General features: G+C 38.7%; 1 protein-coding gene across 2 annotated transcripts; it reads left to right on the top strand.

The window, feature by feature from the left end:
* The first annotated feature begins 1282 nt into the window (after window positions 1-1282).
* On the top strand, window positions 1283-23706 carry LOC139952198 (sodium-coupled monocarboxylate transporter 2-like). 2 transcript variants are annotated; one of them, XM_071951247.1, is made up of 16 exons: window positions 1283-1633; window positions 2693-2893; window positions 3677-3742; window positions 9115-9166; window positions 10897-10964; window positions 12631-12782; window positions 14153-14293; window positions 15741-15870; window positions 16401-16489; window positions 16975-17087; window positions 17598-17665; window positions 18286-18372; window positions 19689-19969; window positions 20732-20826; window positions 21872-21969; window positions 22871-23706. In XM_071951247.1, the coding sequence occupies exons 1-16, from the start codon at window positions 1487-1489 to the stop codon at window positions 22997-22999; spliced, it is 1917 nt and encodes a 638-aa protein (XP_071807348.1). In that variant the 5' UTR covers window positions 1283-1486; the 3' UTR covers window positions 23000-23706. The 2 variants fall into 2 exon arrangements, with proteins under 2 accessions (XP_071807348.1, XP_071807349.1); XM_071951248.1 differs by having other exon boundaries at window positions 1621-1633; window positions 2693-2756; window positions 22871-23705.
* The last annotated feature ends 566 nt before the right edge of the window (window positions 23707-24272 follow it).

Below are 24272 nucleotides of genomic sequence, written 5' to 3'. Positions count from 1 at the left end.
AGAGGCCTACGCTCTAATACCGCCCCCGCCCCCCGAAAAAAGGAAAAAAAAAAAACAGTAGATAAATTAAATTTGTGGCACACAGCATGTTCCGCTTTACTTATAGTGCTGTAGCAACGCTATGTATCGTGGGACGTAAAAATGTAATTTTTGACGATGTTTTTTTAAAAAGAAATGCAAGCATTGTGAATGTATATTGAGTGTGTGGAGAAAGTTTTGGTAGTGTAGTACAAAATAAACTTTAGTTATTGCTGGCTAACGGTCAGTTTCACCTATATCAACGCTGATTTGAAAAACGTGTAACGTTAGGGAGGCCCAACATCTTAGACCCCTGTAAGGATCACGGGGGAGCCTTATAGTTTCTAGATGCATAAGGTACGTCGTCTAACCCAAAACGAGGTGGGTACAGCCACTGCAAGTAGCGGTGGACATGCGAAATAGCTTCATTTTGGGTAAGAATTATGACGCCATGCATAAATATTGAGAGAGGCGTATAACACCCTCACCCACATTTCGAAATATTTGTGTAAAGGATGTTTATATCCTAGCGGGGTGCCGCGCGAAGCGCGGCATCCCGCTAGTACTTATTATTAGTTGTTCTAAGTCACATTCGCGTATTTTTCCAATCGGACGACCCCTTGCTGTACGGCAGCTGGAGGTCACACACACGCGCCAGCACATAGTGTTCTGGCGATGGCACGGGATTGAGACTCGAGTCAAGTCTACACGGAAGCTAAAGGTTATCTTGCACTGCCACTTGACTTGTGGAAAAGTTGTTTATGGTCCCACGCCGAGATTGTCGAGTCTAACTGCTTGTTGCCGATTTCTACTCCCCATTAACTGGGACCGTATGTCGTGACAGCAGTGTAGTAGAATACCGCTGGTCCAGTCGGAACGCTATCACCGCGACAGACATTTAACGACTTATCAACAACTCTAACCTGTCACAAACGAAAACTGATATCGAATAAAAGGGAAAATGCCAATCCGGGCTGGATACCTCAGTCGGTAGAGCACCGGTACTGTAATTCGGAGTTTATTGGTTCAAGTCCCGCTCCGATCAACTTTTCTTATTGTTCAAACTCTAGTTGTAAACAAATACAAATAAAGCCGAAAGTAGGTCATTATTAATACACTGATTGATGTGTACCTTTGAGGCCACCGTATCACAAAACAAGTTTTGCATTGTTATTCGATTATTTGTGTGTGATCTTTGAACTCATGACCGCCTTGGTAATCATGATTTATTTATTTGCGCACCATCTAATCGGTTGGATGCCAAAGTAGCTTTTGAATTGTTGTACAGCAGGGGCTGATAGGCCTACTACTTTGAATCTATTGCCGTGAAGTACTTATTCAGAATCAGTAGTGTTATACTTGCACCCAACATGTACATGCCTCTCTGCTTTCATATTATTTTGAAAGTCTGATAATTTTGTGGACGTTTGTTTGTTTGTGGAGGTAGCGACTACGAAGGCGTGTAAGGATGGATGTTGGCCGGGCGGTTTTCAGCTGGGCAGACTATGTCGTTCTCAGTGTGGTCTTGTCTCTATCTTCACTCATTGGGATATTCTATGCCGTGCGGGCCAGGAATAGGGGCACCACCAATGAGTTCATGGTAGCCAACAAACAGGTAATCAACACATAAACAACGGGGGAAAGACTAAAGGTTCATTTCAGTTCAATTCTGGAGGTGAATTAGAAAGCAGTAACTAGAACGGGATTTAAAGGCAATGGACACTATTGGTAATTACTCAAAATAATTATGGCATAAAAACTTTCTTCGTGACGAGCAATGGGAAGAGGTTGATGATATGAAACATTGTGAGAAACGGCTCCCTCTGGAGTGCCATAGTTTTCGAGAAAGAAGTAGTTTTCCGCGAATTTGATTTCGAGACCTCAGATTTAGAACTTGAGGTCTCGAAACCAAGCATCTGAAAGCACACAACTTCGTGTGACAAGGGTGTCCAAACGGACACACTCTATAAAATAGGAGGGATTAAAGGTGCATTCAAAGGATTGTAATTAAGAACCAATCCATTTTTAGATTTAGAATTAAATCTTTTTAGATTTAAATTGTAAGTGCTTTGGTTTGTTTTTAAATTATACAATTCATTGGTCCCTTGTTACAATACTTATTTAAATGCGAAATCCCTCCTATTAAAGGAACACGTTGCCTTGGATCGGTCGAGTTGGTCTTTGAAAAGCGTTTGTAACCGTTTTTTATTAAATGCATATAGCTAGAAAGATATTGTAAAAGTAGAATACAATGATCCACACAAACATGCCTCGAAGTTGCGTGGTTTTCCTTTTACCTCGTCGACTAACACGTCGGCCATTTTATATGGGGGTCAAAATTTTGACTCCCATAAATGGCCGACCTTGTTAGTTCGCACAGTAGAAGGAAAACCACGCAATTTCGAGGCAAACTTGTGTGGATCATTGTATTCTACTTTTAAAACATCTTTCCAACGGTTACAAACGCTTTTGTTTTGACCAACTTGTCCGATCCAAGGCAACGTGTTCCTTTAAGAATGCATTTGGCATTCCCCTTTGGCACACTGTTATCGGATGAACATCCTTTATAAAAGAGGACCCAATAGTATGTACATCGCAGTACTTTCTTGTAACCCAGAAGTTACAATTCAATTTCCTCATAGCAATAATTATTTTGTTCCTTATTTGTTTTTAGATGGGATTTTTCCCCGTAGCCATGTCTCTACTCGCGAGTCTATTCACCGGTATATTTATCCAAGGTACGGTGTCAGAGGTGTACTTTCGCGGTGCTGTCGTTCCGTTTTGCGGCGTGATACCACTCATGTGTGCCGCTTACATAGGCGGTCGCATTTTCCTACCGGCCTTCTATAGGTTGGAGATCAAGAGCGTTTATCAGGTACACAATAGCCAAGATTGTGAATAAATGAATCGACCTTAAGAGCCATTTGAAGATTCCATTTTTTAAGTAGGTATTTATAGGGCCTACCCTCTCAGGGCGACCAAATAGTTTGACAAGAATTAAAATATATAATTTTTATAGGCTACGGCAAATAAACAAGCAAACACTTTCTAACTTTTGACCCTTTTCCCCGTTTTTTTCTTCTTCTTCTGTTTCTTCTTTTTTTTTTTTGAGGGGGGGGGGACGTTTACTTCTCTCAAATGTCGTTACTATTAACTAAAAAAAAATATTTATTAATTTATTTATTTATTTATTTTTATGATTTATTTATTAAGTACTTGTTATGTTGTTGCTTTTTGTAGGGGGCGGTTTGAATCTTTATCTTCCTTTGAGAAACTTGTTTTGTGCACTCAGGTGCTGTAGTTTTTGAGAAATGAGTAAAACAAATAATTTTCGTCTCAGTTTTAACATGTCAAAACGTATTATCCAGTTATGCTATGGTTTGGTATAATACCAAAACTGGTTAATGGGATTTTACATGCTAAAATAATTGTCGTCTTCCTGAGACGAAAATTAGTTTGTGACTTGTTTAACTCATTTCTCAAAAACTACACAACCCCAGTTAGTATTATTTGAAGGGAAGCTTTCCACTATCATTATCTTCAACCCTGTAAGTTTAATGTAAATCTGTGATGGACGCTTTGGAAAAGTACCAAAATCATTTAAACCACCAATTATGCTCACTACCTTTACGAATCTCTGTGTCTTTTTATTATTTAGTATTTGGAGATGCGCTTTAACGTCCCTGTTCGTAACTGTTGCCTCATCATTGGATACGTTTACATGGTATGTGCTTCAATTTAATACATAAAAAAAAGTCACAAAGAAAACCCAGACATCAGTAAATCCCATCAGCTATACGGCTACGTCTATAAGCCGACAGCTATACGACTGGCTCACTGCGTCACTTTCTTAGGCCGTGTTCGAATTGGCTGCTATTGGCTAGAACTGTTGCTAAGGTGGCTTTACTTCAATGCGTCAATGCATGATAGCGTAGAGATCAAGCCATAACCATTACTGTAGCTACCAAAGTATGGGACGCCAAAGAGGCATTTAATCACCGGTGGTGGTCTTTTGCAACCGGTGATCAAATTCGTCATCGGTGGTGGTCCTAAGCGATCAGTGATCAACTTTAGCGAGCGGTGATAAAACACGATCGGTGGTCCATTTTAGCGATCGGTCATGCATATTCATGGTGGATGATGGTATTAACAATCGGTCATGCATATTCACGACCGGTGATGGCTTTTTGCAATCGGTGGTCAACTTTAGGGATCGGTGATGGCTTTTTGCAATCGGTCAACTTTAGTGATCGGTGGTGGCTTTTTGCAATTGGTCAACGTTTAGGGATCGGTGGTGGCTTTTTGCAGTTGGTCAACTTTAAGGATCGGTGATGGCTTTTTGCAATCGGTCAACTTCAAGGATCGGTGATGGCTTTTGGCAATCGGTCAACTTTAGTGATCGGTGGTGGCTTTTTGCAATCGGTCAACTTTAGTGATCGGTGGTGGCTTTTTGCAATCGGTCAACTTTAGGGATCGGTGATGGCTTTTTGCAATCGGTCAACTTAAGGGGTCGGTTGTGGCTTTTTGCAATCGGTCAACTTTTGCAACCGGTGATGGAATTTTGGGATATCCGAATTTTGCGTCCGGTCGGTGCAGGCCTACTTCAAAACCTATGATTGTGTAGATTGTGGATATTAATTGTTGTTATTTTCTAGTTCACACCACCATGGATGAATAAATTACACGCAGCGGGTTGACTGATTTGCGAAACATTTTTAGAAGAGAACCATTTTATAACTATGTAAACATAAAATTAATCAGCTCCTTCTAAAAAAGATAATAATAATAATAGCAAATGGGTAGGAGAGGGTGTGGAAGGGTTATCTATGTCCCACAATTGGTTGTCGTCTTCCAGAAATGGTGTATGCCGGGAAAGTAAAAATATTTATATTCAGTGAAGGGAAATGTTTTTGAACAAGAGTCTCTACCGATAGTTTTGTGTGTAAGGGGAAATCTGAAATCATACAAGCAGCCCTGTGTAAACAGACCCGGATGTGAGAACATTATGACCACACAAAAACCGTTTTGATGGAAAACACATATTATGTGCATCATGAATGTGATGGACAAACACAGACCGGGACGCACTCAACACGTTTTATAAATGGCTAGGTAAAGTATTATACAAATATTTCCTTGTAATAAACAGAGAGGCACGTTTTAATTGAATCCAAGCGAAAAACGTACTGTATAAAGTTATTTATTTAGGGGGGATCGTATAAAGTATAAAGATAAAAGAGTTAAATCTTATATAAAATTGAAGCTTGAAAATAAGCTTTACTCTAAACGTAATATTGTTTTAAATATTAATTAATTAACCTTGTGATTTTCATTTGCGTATTTAATTAGTAAATCTTAGTAGAGCGCCATATCTCAAGAAGTATACTACCGGGACAACTGGAAGTTGGCCCATTTTTTGTTTTGTTTCACCACACAATCAATCTTCATTTTTTGTTTCAGTTATAGACTCTTTTTAAATTTTTACTTTGACCCCATGTTGACCTCTACTTCCGGGTCAACCTGATTTGGGACCAGATCTCAAGACCAATACAACCTATTTCAAACTGGTTCAAATTTCCGCGACCCCATGTTGGCCTCTACTTCCAGGTCAACCGGAAGTGGGACCATATCTCAAGCACTATACAACCGATTTTCAAACATTTTTTTCAGTTGCACACTCCTTTGTGTTAAATATTAACTTTGGAAAATGTGTCCCCTTGTTGACCTCTACTTCAGGGTCAACCGGAAGTGGGACCATACCTCAAGAACTACACCACTAATTTTCAAACCCTTTGAGCATTAAGGATTACCCTTAACAAAATTTGGCCCCCATATTGACCTAGCTCTACTTCCAGGTCAACCGGAAGTGGGACAATATCCCAAGAACTTCACAACCGATGTTCAAACCTTTTTTCAGTTATAGCCTAACAAACAATACAGTATCGGGCTAATGGTGGCATATACCGGCGTCGAGTATCGATACGGTGCCGTTAATTATGATGATGATATTGAGCCAGAATTGGGCCAGTGCTGGCCTTCTTCCGGTCAAGCGTCATGTGTTTGCTAGTAAAGTGCCTACACTGGGCCCATGTCGGTTTTATAGAGGCAAACTATTTTAGTTAGGACGGAGGTTTGCCTGTCTTGGCCAATATTGGTTTTGTGCGGCACACCGTTTTGGCAAAATAATAAACCTTTAATGGGCCAATGCTGGTTTTGTAGCGGTGCACCATTTTGGGAAAGTGGTAGAAAACCTGCAGTGGTCCAATACTGGTTTTGCGGCACACCATTTGGGAAAACAGGCAGAAAACCTCTCATTGAATCAATACTGGTTTTGTAGCTGCACACCATTTTTGTCAACATGGTGTCATATAGAAAACCTTTTCGGGACCAATCATGCCAATACTGGCTTTGGCAAAACGGTAAAGAAATATGTTCTTATTACTAAAACGGCTTGATACTTTAAAAATGAATTAGCCCATGCAAGTTATTTAAGCTGGGGTGGATTTCACAAAGAGTTAAGACTAGTCTTATCTCGCGTTAGAAAGAGTTAATCGTCCTAACCTTGGATTAGCCAAACGTTTCTTATATCTCCAAGGACTATGTCCTAAGTTAGGACTAGGCCTAACTTTCTGTAAAATCGATCCCTTATGGTACCGGCATTTTGAGAAACCGAATACTATTAATAAAACAAAATTATAAAATGTATACCTCCTTTATTATTTTATTGTTTTTTCATAGCACTTTTAACTTCATGGAAAACTACTCTTTATTGTAATGAACTATTTTATTGCAAAGTAATTTCATTTAAATTTAATATATTTGATATTCTTTTTGCATTGTTATTTTAATAATAAAAACTTACGAGTTAAAATGCTGGTTGAATTTTCGTCTGATAATGAAAGTTGTACTTTTTGTCATCTGTCTACTGGTTTGTTGGCGGCACAACATTTTGGCAAAATGGTAGAAAACCTCTATTGGGCCAACACTGGTTTTGTAGCTGCACCATAGACAATCTTTTCTGGGCCAATACTTTTTTTTTTTTAGCGCCACGCCATTTTGACAAAATGGTATAGAAAACTTTTTCTGGGCCAATACTGGTTTCGAAGTGATACACCATTTTGGCAAAATAATGGTATAAAACAACTTTTTGTGCCAATACTGATTTGGTAACGGCCACCATTGGGCCGGCATTGAACCGACATTGGTCATAATATGCAATTTTCAAGGCAGGGTGTCATCAAAGCTGTGGCACAGGATGTCTTAGGATTGTCAAGACAATTAAAAAATGACAAAGTAATGTGATTTGTTGAGATTGCTTTTGCTATAAAATATCCCAAAATTGTAGATATTAATAAATCTTGATTGCATTAATGTAATAATTTGGAATAACTGATTACCCAATGTATGTATGTTATCTGGGTATAAAATGGTACTCTTCTAAAAATGTTTGGCAAGTCAGTCAACCCGCTGCGTGTAATTTATTCATCCATGGTGGTGTGAACTAGAAAATAACAACAATTAATATCCACAATCTTCACAATCATAGATTTTGAAGTCGGCCTGCACCGACCGGACGCAAAATTTGGATATCCCAAACTTCCATCACCGGTTGCAAAAGTTGACCGATTGCAAAAAGCCATCACCGATCCCTAAAGTTGACGGATTGCAAAAAGCCACCACCGATTTCTAAAGTTGACCGATGGCAAAAAGCCACCACCGATCATTACAGTTGACCGATTGCAAAATTCCATCACCGGTTGCAAAAGTTGACCGATTGCAAGAAGCCACCACCAATCCCTATTAAGTTGACCGATTGCAAAAAGCCACCACCGGTCCTAAAAGTTGACCGATTGCAAAAAGCCATCACTGATCCCTAAAGTTGACCACCGATTGCAAAAAGCCATCACCGGTCGCGAATATGCATGACCGATTGTTAATACCATCATCCATCATGAATATGCATGACCGTTTGCTAAAATGGACCACCGATCGTGTTTTATCACCGATTGCTAAAGTTGATCACCGATCGCAAAGGACCACCACCGATGACAAATTTGATCACCGGTTGCAAAAGACCATCACCGATGATTAATGCCTTCTTGGCGTTCCATACTAATGTGGATGTGTAGCCCATGCCGTGGCCGGAATTGGGGCCACTGCTACCGCATCATCATGCGTTGAAGTGTATCACGTCCTTAGCAACACAATTGGTAATAGCCGTAGCCATAATTGTAGTCACCAATTCGGATAGTACGGCCTGACTAACAGTTGTTACCGCCATTGTGTAACTTTGGAACGTAAGGTGGCAGCAGACTTACAAAGGAAATATCCCTTGGGTACTATAATAATGGGTGCGTTCTTTTAGCTTTGGGTCAACCCGGACTGGGCTCACCCGGGTCAGCCCACATTGCCCCGCTTTTGGAGTGGGTCACTTGGGGGCTGGCCCCAGGTTCATGACGTCATTGAGCGGTGAGTGATCGTTCGATTAGCTCTTGTCATTTTAGGGGCTCACCCGAGTCAGCACCGCGGGGTAGACCCAGGGAAGTTAAACGAACGCACCCAATATTTCTAGCTGAGCATGAGCACAATTTGGAGAACAATGGCTTTACCAAGTAAGTTTGCTGCCACCTAGTGTTCCCAACAGTCTCACATTTCACAAAGTAGCACGATTTATGTACATGTAACCGCTAAAAATCAAAGAAAACGGCGCCTATGTTTATACAAATTTCATTATAGCTTTCATTTGTGGAAACTTGTGAGGTTTGAACTATGCTGATAATCGTTTTTTTGTCTTGAATCTACTAAAATTTAAAAGCCATTAAACTACGAAATGCAACAATGCATTGTGGTAAAACCGAAGTACCACTCACACGGAAATTGTTTTCATCTATGGACACGTCGATTATTGAAGGAGGGAATGGGTCTTAGTGCAGACTTCTTATGTACCTTTCACCGTCACTTCGTATCGATTATTCTTGCTATAGCAGCATTAAAGTATGGATTTTTCAAACTCTCTTATAATATTTTGTAAATTTACGCTTTTTAATGATAACATCTATTTACATGATTACATCTATTTAGTGTATCTTGTTTTAGATATTTCACTGTGGAATAGCTACATTTGCCGCAAGCATCGTCTTGACTACGGGTAATAAGGTTGTAAAATACCTAAAAACTTTTTTTTTTTTCTTCTTTTTTTAATGTCTTAAAGAGAGTGGACACTATTGGCAGTTGTCAAAGACTGTCACTTGGTGTATCTCAACATAATGCATAAAATAACAAACCTGTGAAAATTTGACCTCACTTGGTCGTCTATGTTGCGAGACAATAATGAAAGAAAACAACTATCTTATGAAACGAACTTGTGTGCTTTGAGATGGTTGATTTCGAGACCTCAAAATAATTCTTAATCTGAGGTCTCGAAATCAAATTTGTGGAAAATTACATCTTTATTAAAAACTATGGCACTTCAGAGGGAGCCGTTTCTCACAACGTTTTATACCGTCAACCTCTCCCCATTAATCGTCACCAAGTTAGGTTTTATGCTAATTAATATTTTGAGTACTATTATTTTAGTGTCCACTGCCTTTAAGTAAAATAACATGACAATAAAACGACGATTGATGGTCGGTACTTTTTCAGAATTTTAACATTTCTGTCCTAAAAGGCCCCGGTGATGTTCGTGCCCTCGTCACTCATTCGAGGGAACGGAATTATGTATCCCTCTCTTTTTATTGCGGTTTTCCCCTCTCCTAGTTCTTTCAACCCCCCCCCCCCCCCCAAACAAAATGTATAAAATATAAGATACGCTTTTTATTTAGTTGGGATTTAACAAAACAAACGAGTAGAGTGACGTTTTTGCTTAATTTATAGATTCGTAACTATGTGTAAACTTGAATAATGTCAGCCTCATCTGTTGATTGTTTCATGGTTCAAATGAACGTACCATTAATAATAATAATATGTTGTTTGGTTTTGGTTGGAAAATTTGACTTAATTATAGAACTATGTTCATATCATAATTATTAAAGTCACCTGGAAATAGAATCTTTATTCTTTCAAACATAAGAGTATATGCTTACTCACAATAAAACTATTATTTTAGTAATTGTCACGATTTATATGTTTAAAAAATATATAAAGTTGTTTTGGGGGCTGACTCCGCCTACCCCTTTTGTGACGTCAATCGAGGCAGACTTTGCCTGCAATGCGTATAGTAAACACACGAGCAAAGTACATGTACGTCCAAGTCGTGAGTTGGTACATTTCAAAAAGTGTTTTGTTGCATTCAGCAGCAATACACCTGGTCGGCATTGCCGGAAAAAAAAAAAAAAAAAAAAAAAATCTTTTTTGAAACGTACAAACTCACGACTAATGGTCCGTACATGTACTTTGTAATTGTGTTTACTCAACGCATTACAGGCAAAGTCTGCCTCGATTGATGTCACGAACAGCGCACTCGCGGGCCGGGGTCTACTCTTAAATTTGTAAATAACATAAGAACTGATTGTTTAAAACCTTAGTTAACTGTTTATTCACATTCCACTCTTCAAAACACATATATTAGTGACAAAAGCTTTATTTTGAAAAAATACCACTTCCAGGTGACTTTAAGCCAAGTTTGAACCTAACTTAATAATAATAATAACGAACACTTATACTACAGCGCCAAAGTTGGCATAAAAGACGCTCAAAGCACTTCACAGAGAAACAATTTAAGAAGCGAAGGCTAAATCTAACTTTCCGGGAATAATTTGAGTTCTCTATGTCAAGCAAAATAATAATAAACTCGAAAATACACTCAGAAAAGTTGTTACCTAATGGCAGAGAGCCAAATTCATCTTGATTTACCTTTTAAATTACAATTTGTAATTACAGTTTCAGATTTGAGTTTCTTCGCCAGCGTAATGATTCTTTCCGGAGTGTGTACTTTCTACACAGCGGTGGTAAGAACCAATATTGTGCCGCCTAAATAATTCCAAATAACCACAAAAGTACAGCTTGAAGACCTACTTGAACGGAAAGAGCTATTCGTGATCTTTGCTGCGAACTCATTTAAGACACAGGACACCTTTGGTAATTGTCAAAGACCAGTCTTCTCACTTGCTGTACCTCAACATTGCATAAAATAACAAATCTGTGACAATTTGAACTCAGTTGGTCGTCGAAGTTGCGAGATAATAATGGAAGAAAAAACACCCTTGTCACACGAAGTTGTGTGCTTTATGAAGTGCTTGAAGTAGGGACCTTGAAATCCAGTGTCTTTAAAAAGAAATGCAATCATTAAGGAAATGAGTTCACATACGTATTAATAGATTTTAGTTGTGTAAAAATAACCATTTTGAATACCCTTATATACGGTGCTGTTCAGAAAGTTTCACGAAAAGCTCTGTTACGTCATCAATCATGTTACGTCATGAGCTCCAATAGCTGCTTTGTTGCAGCATGGCGGTATAATGGAGCAAACTCCCAAGCTTGACGTAAAAGTATAATCATTTTGATATCAATATCAATATTTCATATGGTCAACAAACACGTCCTAAACAAGTAGCATTCCCGCGTTTAAAACAAAAATCACTCACAAGTAGCTGTTTAAAGAACCGGTTTGATGAAGACAAGCCTTTGAATAAAGCACTGTCTGTTATTGTTTGAGGTTGTCCAGCTTTGGATAACTCCTTAGTTGTGTACCTGTTTTGCTATCATAATATCATGGGACACTTGCTGAGGAGAGGGTTCCACTCCCATTCGAGATACTTCCTTGCAAATAGACCGATCCAGTAGGCTCCGCCAACGACGCACGTGTGAGCAAGAAGTGTGGCTCTCGAATGCCGTTCTGCACAATTCTGCCGCGCGCGCCAAGCATACGCGCACGCATGTCGGACCTTCGTCGGTTGTGATTGGTCAATAGGCACTTTTCGTTTTCGTCGACGGATGGTTCTGCGACGGTTGTTCAGCTAAACGTTAGGGGACTTTTCGTTTTCGACGACGGATGGTTCTGCGACGGTGAAGATGACATTTGGCGTCATCTGCGCATGCGTCCGCTTTGAGGACGGTCGTCCCTCAATTTCTACGGCAGTACTTGGGATGAATCTTCGTTGTGCTGAAAACGACAACGTTTAGCTGAACAACCGTCGCAGAACCATCCGTCGTCGAAAACGAAAAGTCCCTGTTGTCGTTTCAGCACCACGAAGATTCATCCCAAGTACTGTCGTAGAAATTGAAGGACGACCGTCCTCAAAACCGACGCGTGCGCAGATGACGCCAAATGTCATCTTTACCGTCGCAGAACCATCCGTCGTCGAAAACGAAAAGTCTCCAATATGCAATGGGGCGGAAACTACATCAGAAAATTGTTTTTTATTTGCAAAATGCTGAGTTGTATTTTCTCATATGTTTCTGTTTACTGTGGGTGTCCAGGTGTTAGTCGGTGTTGGTAACTTGGTTGTGATTGTTACATTGACCTGAAAAACATTTTGAAATAGGTGCAAACAGTGCAATGACTTTGTTTGGTTATACCTCAGTTGTTTTACATTAGTTTTTTTTTTCTTCTTCTTCGTCCTGTTCTTCATTGAATCCAACTGGTATTACGTTTATTTGTTACGGTGTTTGTAGGGTGGCATCAAAGCGGTCTTGTGGGCGGACTGTTTCCAGATGTTCCTCATTTTTTCACCGGTGGTTGGGGCTGTGGTTATCTCCTCATCAACCATTGGATTGGGTCGAGTTTGGGAAATAGGCGAAGAGGGCGGCAGACTCGACCTCTTCAAGTACGTGCTGTCTTTTCCTCAGCTGTTGAATCATGTTACATTGAAACGTTATTAAACAACCTTTACGCTAAGAACGTCCACTTTTGAAATATAAAAACGCATGTAGTTTTTGTGTACAGAACTCTGCGTTTTAGGCAGTGGACACTATAGGTAATTACTCAAATAATTATTAGCATAAAACCTTGTTTGGTGACGAGTAAAGGGGAGAGGTTGAAGGTCATTGTGAGAAACGGCCCCCTCTGAAGTGCCATAGTTTTCGAGAATGAAGTAATTGTCCACGAATTTAATTTCGAGACCTCAGATTTAGAATTTAAGGTCCCGAAAACAACCATCTAAACGCACACAACGTCGTGTGACAAGGGTGGTTTTTTTTATTTCATTGTTATCTCGCAACTTTTCAAATTTTCATAGGTTTGTTATTGTATGCATATGTTGAGATAAACCAACTGTGAGGGCTAGTATTTTGACAATTACCAATAGTGTCCACTGCCTTTAAAGGGAAACGTTGCATTGGATCGGGCGAGTTGGACTACTAAATATTGATTGGAATCGTTTCTTATATAAAATGCAATTTGTTAGAAAGTTGTTTCCAATGTAGAATACAATGATCCACACAACCCTGCCTCAAAATTGCGTGGTTTCTCGTTCAAAAGGTGAACTAACACGCCATTTTCTAGAATCAGATTGTGTACTCCAAAAAGTGGCCGACCGTGTTAGTTCTGAAAGTAAGAGGAAAACCATACAACTCTGATGCATATTTGTGCGGTTCATTGTATTCTATAGAATACAATGAATCGCACAAGTATACTTAGAAACAAACTTTCGAACCATATGCATTTGTAAGAAGAAACGGTTACAAACGCTTTTCAAATACCAACTTGCCCGATCCGAGGCAACGTGTGTCCTTTAAAGGCAGTGGACACTGTTGGTAATTATTCATAATAATTTATAACATAAAACCTCACTTAGTAACGAGCAATGGGGAGAGGTTGATAGTATAACATACTGTGAGAAACGGCTCCCTCTGAAGTGACGTAGTTTTCGAGAAAGAAGTAATTTTCCACGAATTTGATTTCGAGACCTCAGATTTAGAATTTGAGGTCACGAAATCAAGCATAAGCACACACGCCTTCGTGTAACCAGATAAGGGTTGTTTTTTGTTGTTTTATCATTTTCATTTATATCTCGCAACTTCGACGAACCAATTGAGCTCAAGTTTTCGCCGTTTTTTTAATTTTATGCATCATTTCAGATACACCAAAATTAATGAGAAGACTGTCTTTGACAATTACCAATTGTGTCCTCTGTCTTTAAATTTATATAGCATATAAAGCTTCATAAAATTGTGTTGAACGTTGAATTCCATACAGTTTTTCTTTCGATCCTACGGAGTATTTGACATTTTGGACTGCACTGTTTGGCAACTTGTTTGGATGGATGCCATCACAGTGTATTCTACAGTACCAAGTCCAACGGTACATCACGTGCAAAGATATTAAAACTGCAAATATGTAAGTAAAGCGAGTCATATCTGTAACTAATATCTAGATCAGCAACATGTACCTGACTTTTTATTTGTCAATATTGTCCAAACAATAATATTAAGTGTCGTGACCGAGCGGTTAAGAGCACCGAATTCAAACTCTGGTGTTTCTGGTCAGCAGAGTGTGGGTTCGAATCCCAAGCCGTGACACTTGTGTCCTTAAGCAAGACACTTAACCACTGATTCGTCCTTCGGATTGGACGTAAAGCCGTTTGTCTCATGTGTATCAAAATAGAAGGGGTTCGCCCTGGTGTTCCTGGCATGGCTGTGGCTGCTGTATGCACCGTATAGCACCTTAAACTGTGCTAAATATTTGGGTCTCACATAGTATTTGTTTCTCACAGAGCGCCCGCTAGCGTTCGTTCATTACAAGCGTGTACAGTTTTTGCCGTGCATAATCGGAACGTTGGTTGTGTGTGACCGCGCAACACCAATGGTCTTGGAACCAAGACTAGGTCTCACAATTCACCACTGCAAAAACCTATTTTTCTGAAAGTGTGTATTTACTCGGTGCCTTGAGTAGCTTGTTTGGTAGATACGTGCGCTATATAAGACTTTGATATTATTAAAACCTACAATTTAAAATGATAATGTCAATTTAATAAGACATTGGGGGAAACATGAAAATAGGGTAGGATTAGAGAGCAAGTTGCATATGCAACTATATCAAAGGTAGGATAATATTAAAAATACACATGAGGAGCAAGTGTAGAAAACGGATCTCTGCAAAGGGAAATAGTTATTATAGCAAATAAAATATATTATTATTGACAGAAAAGGGGTATTTGTTTCAAGTTCAGTTATTTGTATTAAAGGGACACACCGGCCGAATTGGGCTATTTGGGCTACAAAAGAGACTAAGATATGACTTCAACGGTCTTCCAGGAATGAAGAAGAATAGTCCTTAAAAAAAATCATCAAATTTTGCCGTTTTTGAGCATTTTAAGACAAAAACGCAGGTCTCGTGATTGTTCTAACCAAAAAGTGGTACAAACAATCACGTGACCTTTCGGGCTAGTTTTACTTTCAGACGTCTAAAAGTAACATACTTAACCAAATTTTAATTTTTTTTTTTTTACAAAATTATTTACGAATAATTGACGAAAAAGATCATGTATTCAAATTATCGCTACAAAATGTTAATAATGGTAAAAAATCTAACGTAAGATTCACACTCGAAGAGTCCGTGTAATGGAAGCTTGTTATATGGCAGCTTTGTTTTTTAAAGTCATTTTTTTGCTAAAAACGTAACATTTTGATGATTGTTTTTACAGCAACCATCTATAAAAACATTATTATGATTCTACACCCCTAAATTGCGTAAACGGTGAGCCGGTGTGTCCCTTTAATATTAAAGATAGTGCTTAATGTTAAATTTTCTTATATTGAACGACTGACCGATGTTGTTTTTCCAGAGCTTACAGCGTGTACACCTTTGGCTGTTTTCTTGTGGTTGTATTCTGTGGCTTGGCTGGTCTCTGTGTGTATGCCCAATACGTCGACTGCGACCCATTCACACAAGGACTAATAACATTTCGCGATGAGGTACGGTAAGGAAACTGAATGTCGCATTCCCCTGATGTTTGCTGATATTCTGGTTTTTGTTATCTTTGTAAAATAAACTTATGAAAAATTGTGTTTATGTTTGATTGTTTTCTTGTATTTGTAATTCTTTGAAATGTGTGTAACTGTTTTTTCTATGTAATTCGACTGTAATTCAGCATTTGGCGGTGATGGTCTTTGTTTTAATAAACCATTTCAAATCATGTAAATTATTTAAATCCTACTTTAATTCCAAATCGGCAAAAATTTGGTTTATTAGTTCCAACATAAAACATTGACAATACAAACTATGTTCGCCAGGAGTTGTGTAGTGCAATAGCAATTGCAGGCACCGAAAATAGTACAACTTGTTTCGATTATGGCAATTATATATGCAGTGGTGATTTTCTCTGGTATTCTATTGACAAGTAAAGTGAGATAAAAGTTCATGCACAAGTAGCTCTGCATAATTTGCCGAACACTTGAGCCCAGGGAAAAGAAACCAATAATAGTTTGCGTTTATTTCTTTCAAGATGCTGCCATACTTTGCCCTCGATACGTTTCATATTTACCCTGGCGTACCGGGGTTACTTGTCTCCGGTCTGTGCAGTGCTGCGCTGAGGTAAGATTAGTTTTCGGTTAAACTATTAGTATTATGCATAATTTAGTATCAATCATCGTCATCTGCACGTTGACGCAACAACCGCTCACTTCTCCTTGGTTGTGTATGTGGCTGGTGCAGGAGTGATTTTACTTCGCTGTAGGGCAGCCGCAGTTAGTTCAGCCACGCTGAGGCCACTCCACCACCTGGTGAGTCCGTCGATCCAGCTGAGTTTTGATCTTCCAACCCTGCGATGGTGTCCAGCTGGGGGTTCCATCAAGCACTGCTGCAGCAAGACCATCCTCTGGCGTACTGCATGACCAAGCCAAGCGGCTTTATCTTAACAAATTTTATTTTTTGCAAATTCAGTATTGTTAATTTAAGCAGACTTATTATAATAGGTTTAATCTGTTACAGAGGTGCATTTATATTGATCAACAAAAGAAAAAAAGCAAAATTATTTGTATAAAGACTTGCCTGTTTCTTCTTATGTTTGTAACTTACAGTACTGTGTCTTCCGTCATCAATTCTATAGTGACTATATCTGGAGAGCACATTATTACTAAGATCTGGAAGGATGTACCAGATTCCAGATACCTGCTAATAACCAAACTATTAGGTATGTATGCTATCAATGCTGGGGGACTTTGGAACGCTAGGTGGCAGCAGACTTACCAGGTAATTTACCATTGTTTATGTAGTTCTGACCATGCGCACATTCCCGAGAACGATAAGTTTTACCTGGTAAGTCTGCTGCCACCAAGCGTTCCAAAAGTCTCCCATTGAAGTGCCGTCGTGCCGTGTATCAATCGCTACAGGAAAGCGTCATTATATGAAAGAGGAAAGAAAAACATCCTTTTCCTCTGCAACTCACACCTGTTATTTCCATACGATTTTTTTCAAAGCAGTTATTTGGATCGGTCTCAAACCATTAGTGCTGCCGACTGCACCATAAGAAGAATTGTGGGTCCCTTTACTCTAAACGTTTTCAAAATGTCCTTCAAAGGCAAACGACAAAATAAGAACCGCAATCGAGATTCCATGGATGACGAAGGGCAATTGAGACATTTTTTCCCTACAATTTACATCATTATTGAAATAATTATTTATTCGCGTTTTAAATCTACAGCTGTTTTCTTTGGTGTTCTTAATGTTGGTGTGACATATCTCATGTCAATCCTTGGCGACATCATGCCGGTGAGTGTTACGTGATCCTCCAAATAAAGATTCAAGTTTACTTGAATGTCGTTGTTTTGATCCGATTCCAACGGTTTCTGTGTTAAAGGCAGTGGACACTATTGGTAATTGTCAAAGACTAGTCTTCACAGTTGGTGTATCTCAACATATGCATAAAATAACAAACCTGTGAAAATTTGAGCTCAATCGGTCGTCGAAATTGCGAGATAATAATGAAAGAAAAAACACCCTTGGCACACGACGTTGTGTGCGTTTAGATGCTTGATTTCGAGACCTCAAATTTTAAACTTGAGGTCTCGAAATCAAATTCATGGAAAATTACTTCTGTCTCGAAAACTACGTCACTTTAGAGGGAGCATAATGTTAATACCACATAACCGAGAACAATGTACAACTTATAAGAGATGTTAAATTTGCATTGGGGATAAAGAATATTAATTTTGGTTTTTACCCAGAATTGCAAGGGTCGTGGGTTCGAATCCCACTCGAGTAACATGCCTGTGATATTTTTTGACAGGACTCGGGAAAGTACTGAGTATACAGTGCTAACACACATCGGTGTATGGGTAAAAACCAAAATTAATGTATACCTTGCCTAATTCTTTTTTTTTATTTTTCAGGCGCTGATTGGCCTCATCGGTAGTACAAATGGCCCTGTCATGGGTGTATTCATTCTTGGTTTTATGTTCCCGAGATGTAACTCGAAGGTAGGAAAGCAGCAGAAAGCAACATTGGCAAAACAACATTTTAGAACCAAGGGGAAAGTGGATTTTAGTTTGTCACAAAAACCCATGCTACTCGCGTTAATATGCGTGCTCTGTATTAAATGGATGGTGATAACTTACGCCATGAATAACGAAACAGTAGGTCTATACAGAATATAAAGGCATTTGGAGGTAAAAATACTATGATATAGGTCTTGTTTTACCAATGACGTAACTATTATGTAGTATTGTACGTTGTTAACCTTATTCGTATATAGCACTTGCCGTAACCTACCTGAAGGTCTAACCATTCAATGTAGCAAAACTAATGTGCAAATCCAATATCGATGAACAAGGTAGACATTCACTGTACAAACCTACGGGAATGTCCAATATCCAATATAGCTGTACCAGGTAGACATTCACTGTACAAGTTACGGAAATGTCCACTATCCAATATAGCTGTACAATATCCAACATCGATGTACAAGGTATACATTCACTGTACAAAACTACGGGAATGACCAATATCCAATATAGCTGTACAATACCCAATATCGAGTACAAGATAGACATTCACTGTACAAAACTACGGGAATGACCAATATCCAATATAGCTGTACAATATCCAACATCGAGTACAAGATAGACATTCACTTTACAAAACTACGGGAATATCCAATATCCAACATCGATGTACAAGGTACACATTCACTGTACATAACTACGGGAATGTCCAGTATATATAATAGGCCGTTGGGATAGATACTCACTGTACACAACTACGGGAATATCCAATATCCAACATCGATGTACAAGGTCCATTCACTGTACAAAACTACGGGAATGTCCAATATCTAATATCGATGTACATTGAAGACATTCACTGTACAAACCTACGGGAATGTCCAGTATCTAACAGGCCGTTAGGATAGATACTCACTGTACAAAACTACGGGAATATCCAATATCCAATATAGCTGATGTACAAGATAGACATTCACTGTACAAACCTACGGGAATGTCCGGTATCTAATAGGCCGTTAAGATAGATACTCACTGTACAAAACTACGGGAATATCCAATATCCAATAAAGCTGATGTACAAGGTAAACATTCACTGTACAAACCTACGGGAATGTCCAATATCCAATATAGATGTGTACACGGTTCATTTACAATGGTACAAACATACTGGGATGTCCAATATCCAATATCGAAAAAATAACATTGATACTCGCTGTACAAACCTATGCGAATGTCCAACACCCAATAATATGAAACTGACTTTACTGACATGTATGATATTCCACCATCAGGGTGCTCTTGTGGGTTTTATTTGTGGCATTACTCTCGGTATGTGGATCTTCATTGGTTCCGTCGTGTACCAGGAGACCCCACCCACCCTGCCTCTCTCCGTTGAAGGATGCCTCGTGGAGGCGGTCACCAACGACACCATCAGCGCGGCTTTCGTCTACAACATGACCACATCGCCGGGTACCACCGATGTGGGTTATATCACGAGTAATCCAACAATGGGGTTGTATATGAACGTCACAGATGGATTAAACACAACAGTTGTTGAACCCGATAATGGAGGGTAAGGGTCATTAGGCAACCAGTTCCAGGCAATCTTAAATATTTGATTACATTCATGTCTGAAAGCTCTCATAATCTTTTTGGGAGAGACATTGTTTGAAAATAAAAAATATCACAAAGTGCTACTAAAGTGGTCCTGTAGCTCAAGCTGCAGTTGTTACGTTGTTACACACTCAATATTATTCGCATTTATTTCAACAGTAATGTTTATAGAAGAACCTAGGCCTATTGGTTTCATAACATCAAACACACTAATTTAAAGCCATTATACACTTTCGGTGAACAGTATTGTCCAAAGTCCCACACTTCGTTAACACAACTTATATACAAAATAACAAACCTGTAAAAATTTAGGCTCAATCTGTCATCTGAGTCGGGAGAAAATAACGGGGAAAACCCACCCTTGTTTCCGCACGTTTCGCCGTGGCATGCCGTGTGTTTAAAATAAATTGGTAATTCTCGACAACGAGAATTGATAATTGTTTTAATGTTTTCTCGAAAAGTAGAGCATTTCATGGAATAATATTTCAAGAGAAGTCTTGCACCATTGTACCTTCTGTAAACCCTGTAAGTTTTTTGTAAATCTGTGTACTTTTTTTTTTGTGCCGTAAGTGTACAGTGGCCTAAATCATGGAAGTTTTCGTTAAAACGTGATAAGATCATGCTTTTTAGGCTCAAAAATGGGCAGACTGACAACCAATGTCATAAAAACAAAAGTTGAAAATGAAAACGTTAATTTCTCGTTTTATTCATTTTTTATTAGGGCACTTTATATTTACAAGATCAGCAGGTGGTGGTATCCTGCTATAACCACATGCACAGTGGTAATAGTCGGAATGATTACCAGTCTTATTACAGGTAAGTCATACCGGAGGATGCTTTGCAATTATGCCGCCACATCAACTCGTACGTACACGATGTTCAAAGGGAAGGAACACGTTTGGTAATTAATACTCAAAACCATTTTACTTAAAAACTGACTTGGTAACGAGCATTGGAGAGCTGTTGATAATATGAAACATTGTGAGAAACGGCTCCCTCTGAAGTAGCATAGATTTTGAGAAAGAGGTAATTTCTCACAACAAATAATAAAAGACTTCTCTATAGCCAGAAGTGATTTATTTCTATCTGAAAGCACACAAATTCGTCAACAAGGGTGTTTTTCCCTCACAATTTTCTCGCACCTTCGATGACCAGTTTAGCTCAAATTTCCATAGGTTGTTTATTTTATGCTCATGTTGGGATACACCAAGTGAGAAGACTGGTCTTTGACAATTACCATCAATACGGTACCTTCCCTTTAAGTTTAGACTTGTCGTGTAGTATAGTTTGGCAAAACCTAAGTTTGTTAATAATGTGTTGGCTTACTGATGAACAGCCGAAGGGAATAAGTAGGCCTACCATGTGGTGGCACTGAAGGGACACCAACCTAAACGTATAAATAGGCCTACCATGTGGTGGCACTGAAGGGACACCAACCTAAACGTTAACATTCACGTTAAATGCACATTCGAAAATACTCACGCAATGAGTATGAGTGTTTTGAACCCCGAATCGTGAAAGTTTACGTATCTATTTATGTGGTTGTTTTAAAACGTAACGATTCAGGATTTGTGGGGTACAATCAATAACGTTACAAGTTTAAATGTTCAAGAACGCGAGAATAAATTAAATTTGGGGTGGATGGAAGAAGACTCGCTCATGGAGCCATTTGAATTTACAATAACGGTTGGTTTTCTTTGAATTATAAAATTTTAGCAGTCTGCGGCGTGACATGTTGCAACCTGCTGAGCAACCCAAGACAAGGTGTTGTCAAAGCGTACACAAATATCTCTAGACTTTGAATTAAAAACAATAAATCCATCTCAGTTAACCAGAAAAACTGTTCTTAATTTTGGTGAAGGTTTTCATGACAGTACTGGGATGAATCCGGATTTGTTCGTTGACTGGCGGTCATCATGCTGTTGGTGTTGGAACAGAAATCGAGGACATATGAAGATGGTTTGTCGATTTAATTTTTGTTACTTTGATGAACTGGTCTTTTTCTCTTGATGATCATAACATTTTCAATTCTTGTCTGCTGTTTTGTTTTATTGTCACACCATCATTAAATTTGACTTAATTTAATTCAATTTCAATGTGCAGTTTTCAATGTGTAAATGTAGGGGAGTGGTTTAACTATTCCACATATTTTTTGTTTTACCAATTTGCCTCCTATTTAATTGCTATTTTTAAACTAATGTAACATTTTTGTTTTACAATTATTCGGCCTTTGTGTTGCGAGGCAGTTTGTTTTAATAAACCATTTCATCTGATAATATATATCTATCTATCGAAACATGCAAGGCAAATAGGCCATACTCAAACTATATTAAATCTAACTAGTTTTAAAGTTCTTATTACTAGACGAACAAACACAACTAGTGTCGAAGGTGGCTCGAGCACTAGACTTGATTCAAGTGCCAATCCCGTTAGTCCTTTGATTTCCAGTCCCGTCGCTGAACGTCAGAAAACTCCCCCAACCCGGTGCCGCGCCTCGGGCTACAATTCTCAGGACCCGTCTCCATTCTCGGCGGATGTATGGACCTCTCGCAGGAGAAAGAGACTTGAATCAGGTCTTTTCTAGCACAGGCCGATACAAGTACCTCATAGAACTTATGCATTGACGTCATCCAGCCGCCATCTTAGAGGAAAACAATCGAGACGTACAGATTTGTATGCACGGCGCACAGTATTGGCCAATGAACAACGAGCTCCTTTTGACCTCCAGGTGAGGGCACCCTACTAAAATGAAATGACGTCATATGCATAAGGTATATTGTATTTCACAGTGATTTTTGTGTTTTCTTCACTTTTTTCTCTTCTCATTGTTCTTCTTTACCCGTTTGTTTTTTACACACAGGATAACGCCGAGTATTCAATCGTGGATCATCATGGGCCTATGAGCGTTGCAGAAAGGCATAATGACTCCGATTCGGAGGCGTTCGAGAGTCACGTGGAAAAAAATCCCCTCACAATAACCACAGTCTGACTTATTCCTTACGTTTTCTAAAACAAATCTCAAGACTTCATAATTGTATCAGGACTTTATTTTAGTTTTTTAAAATAAGCGGTCAATTTAAAAATTACAAGTTCCCCACTTATTCGCCGAAAATGATCAGAAAAACTGTCATTCTTGTTTTTAGCTTCGATTGAGGGCACTCTAATTGTTTTAGTGCTTTCAAAGTCAGTTTGAACATGTGTCATTGCTCGAGCTTGTAATTTTTAAATGCAGTTATCTGTTATAGTGTAGTTTTAGTATAACATTGCTTATGATTGAAAATTTCCTCATATTAAAACGGATGCATTTGATTAGCTTCCCGTGGTCGAGCCATTCTGGCCCAGAGCATTTTTTAGTAGCTTTTACGTCAAATTTTGTGGTCCCCTGGTCAGACCTAAATTACGACGAAAGCAATTTCCAATGGCCGCCATTTTGTTTAAATTGGTCAGAACACTTTAAAGTGTGACACACTTTTTACCCGTAAACCAGTAACTTTTTGAACTTGATGCTTTTTGTTTTGTATTTGTAGTTCCCTACTTTTGTGTCAAATTGGCATGTAAAATCAATTTTACGTTGCGGCTTTACCTTGGCAATAAGTCTTTTCAATAACCCTCTGAGAGAGAAAATAGAATCAGTGGGGAGTCGTATTAGTTTTATCTAGCCACGAAAAATGAGCCCCGTGCTGCCAGGACGGGGCTCATTTTGCTTTGAAAGTAACAAGAAGTGCTACCTGAGTATCGGATTTCAAATGATGTACATTAATAATTATCTTAATTATTAATTATTGTTCACTGGCAGCTATAGTAGTAAGTACGAAAAAGGAACAGAACGTTATTAATAAAAAATTAAATTAAAAAAATCTGTAATTAATATCAAGTTTCGACTAGCAATTGTCTACTCATCAAAAGCAACTAACATTAATCCCAATGTATCAAAACATTAATTCCGAGCCAGAATTTACATCTAGGGCCCAATTTCATTGAGCTACTATAGTACAATAATTGCTTGGCATTAATTTTTTTCCCTTGATAACTAGATTACCAACCAAATTTTCACGTGATTTTCAGGATTTGCAAACAACAGCTGAATACCAGTAACTAGCAATATGCAACAATTTGAAGTTTGGTTGGTAATTCTGTTTTTATTAAGGAAGAAATTTCATGCTAAGCAAAGAAACAGGCCGAGTTTGCAGAAATCGGCGGGGTGAAATAATTATTGGGATGTAGAATTGTGGGAGTACTGTTGTTGGTGGCGCCCTTGGAAT

This window comes from Asterias amurensis, chromosome 20, assembly GCF_032118995.1.
Source record: "Asterias amurensis chromosome 20, ASM3211899v1".
NCBI classification, from domain to species: domain Eukaryota; kingdom Metazoa; phylum Echinodermata; class Asteroidea; order Forcipulatida; family Asteriidae; genus Asterias; species Asterias amurensis.
Note: the sequence above shows the minus strand (reverse complement) of the source record. Positions and strands in the feature narration are given on the sequence as shown.

Coding starts and splice junctions, on each gene's coding strand:
- LOC139952198 (XM_071951247.1), top strand. CDS start 1,487: ATGGATGTTGGCCGGGCGGTTTTCAGCTGGGCAGACTATGTCGTTCTC. Junction 1,634..2,692: donor TCATGGTAGCCAACAAACAG/GTAATCAACACA, acceptor ATTTGTTTTTAG/ATGGGATTTTTCCCCGTAGC. Junction 3,743..9,114: donor TCATTGGATACGTTTACATG/GTATGTGCTTCA, acceptor ATCTTGTTTTAG/ATATTTCACTGTGGAATAGC.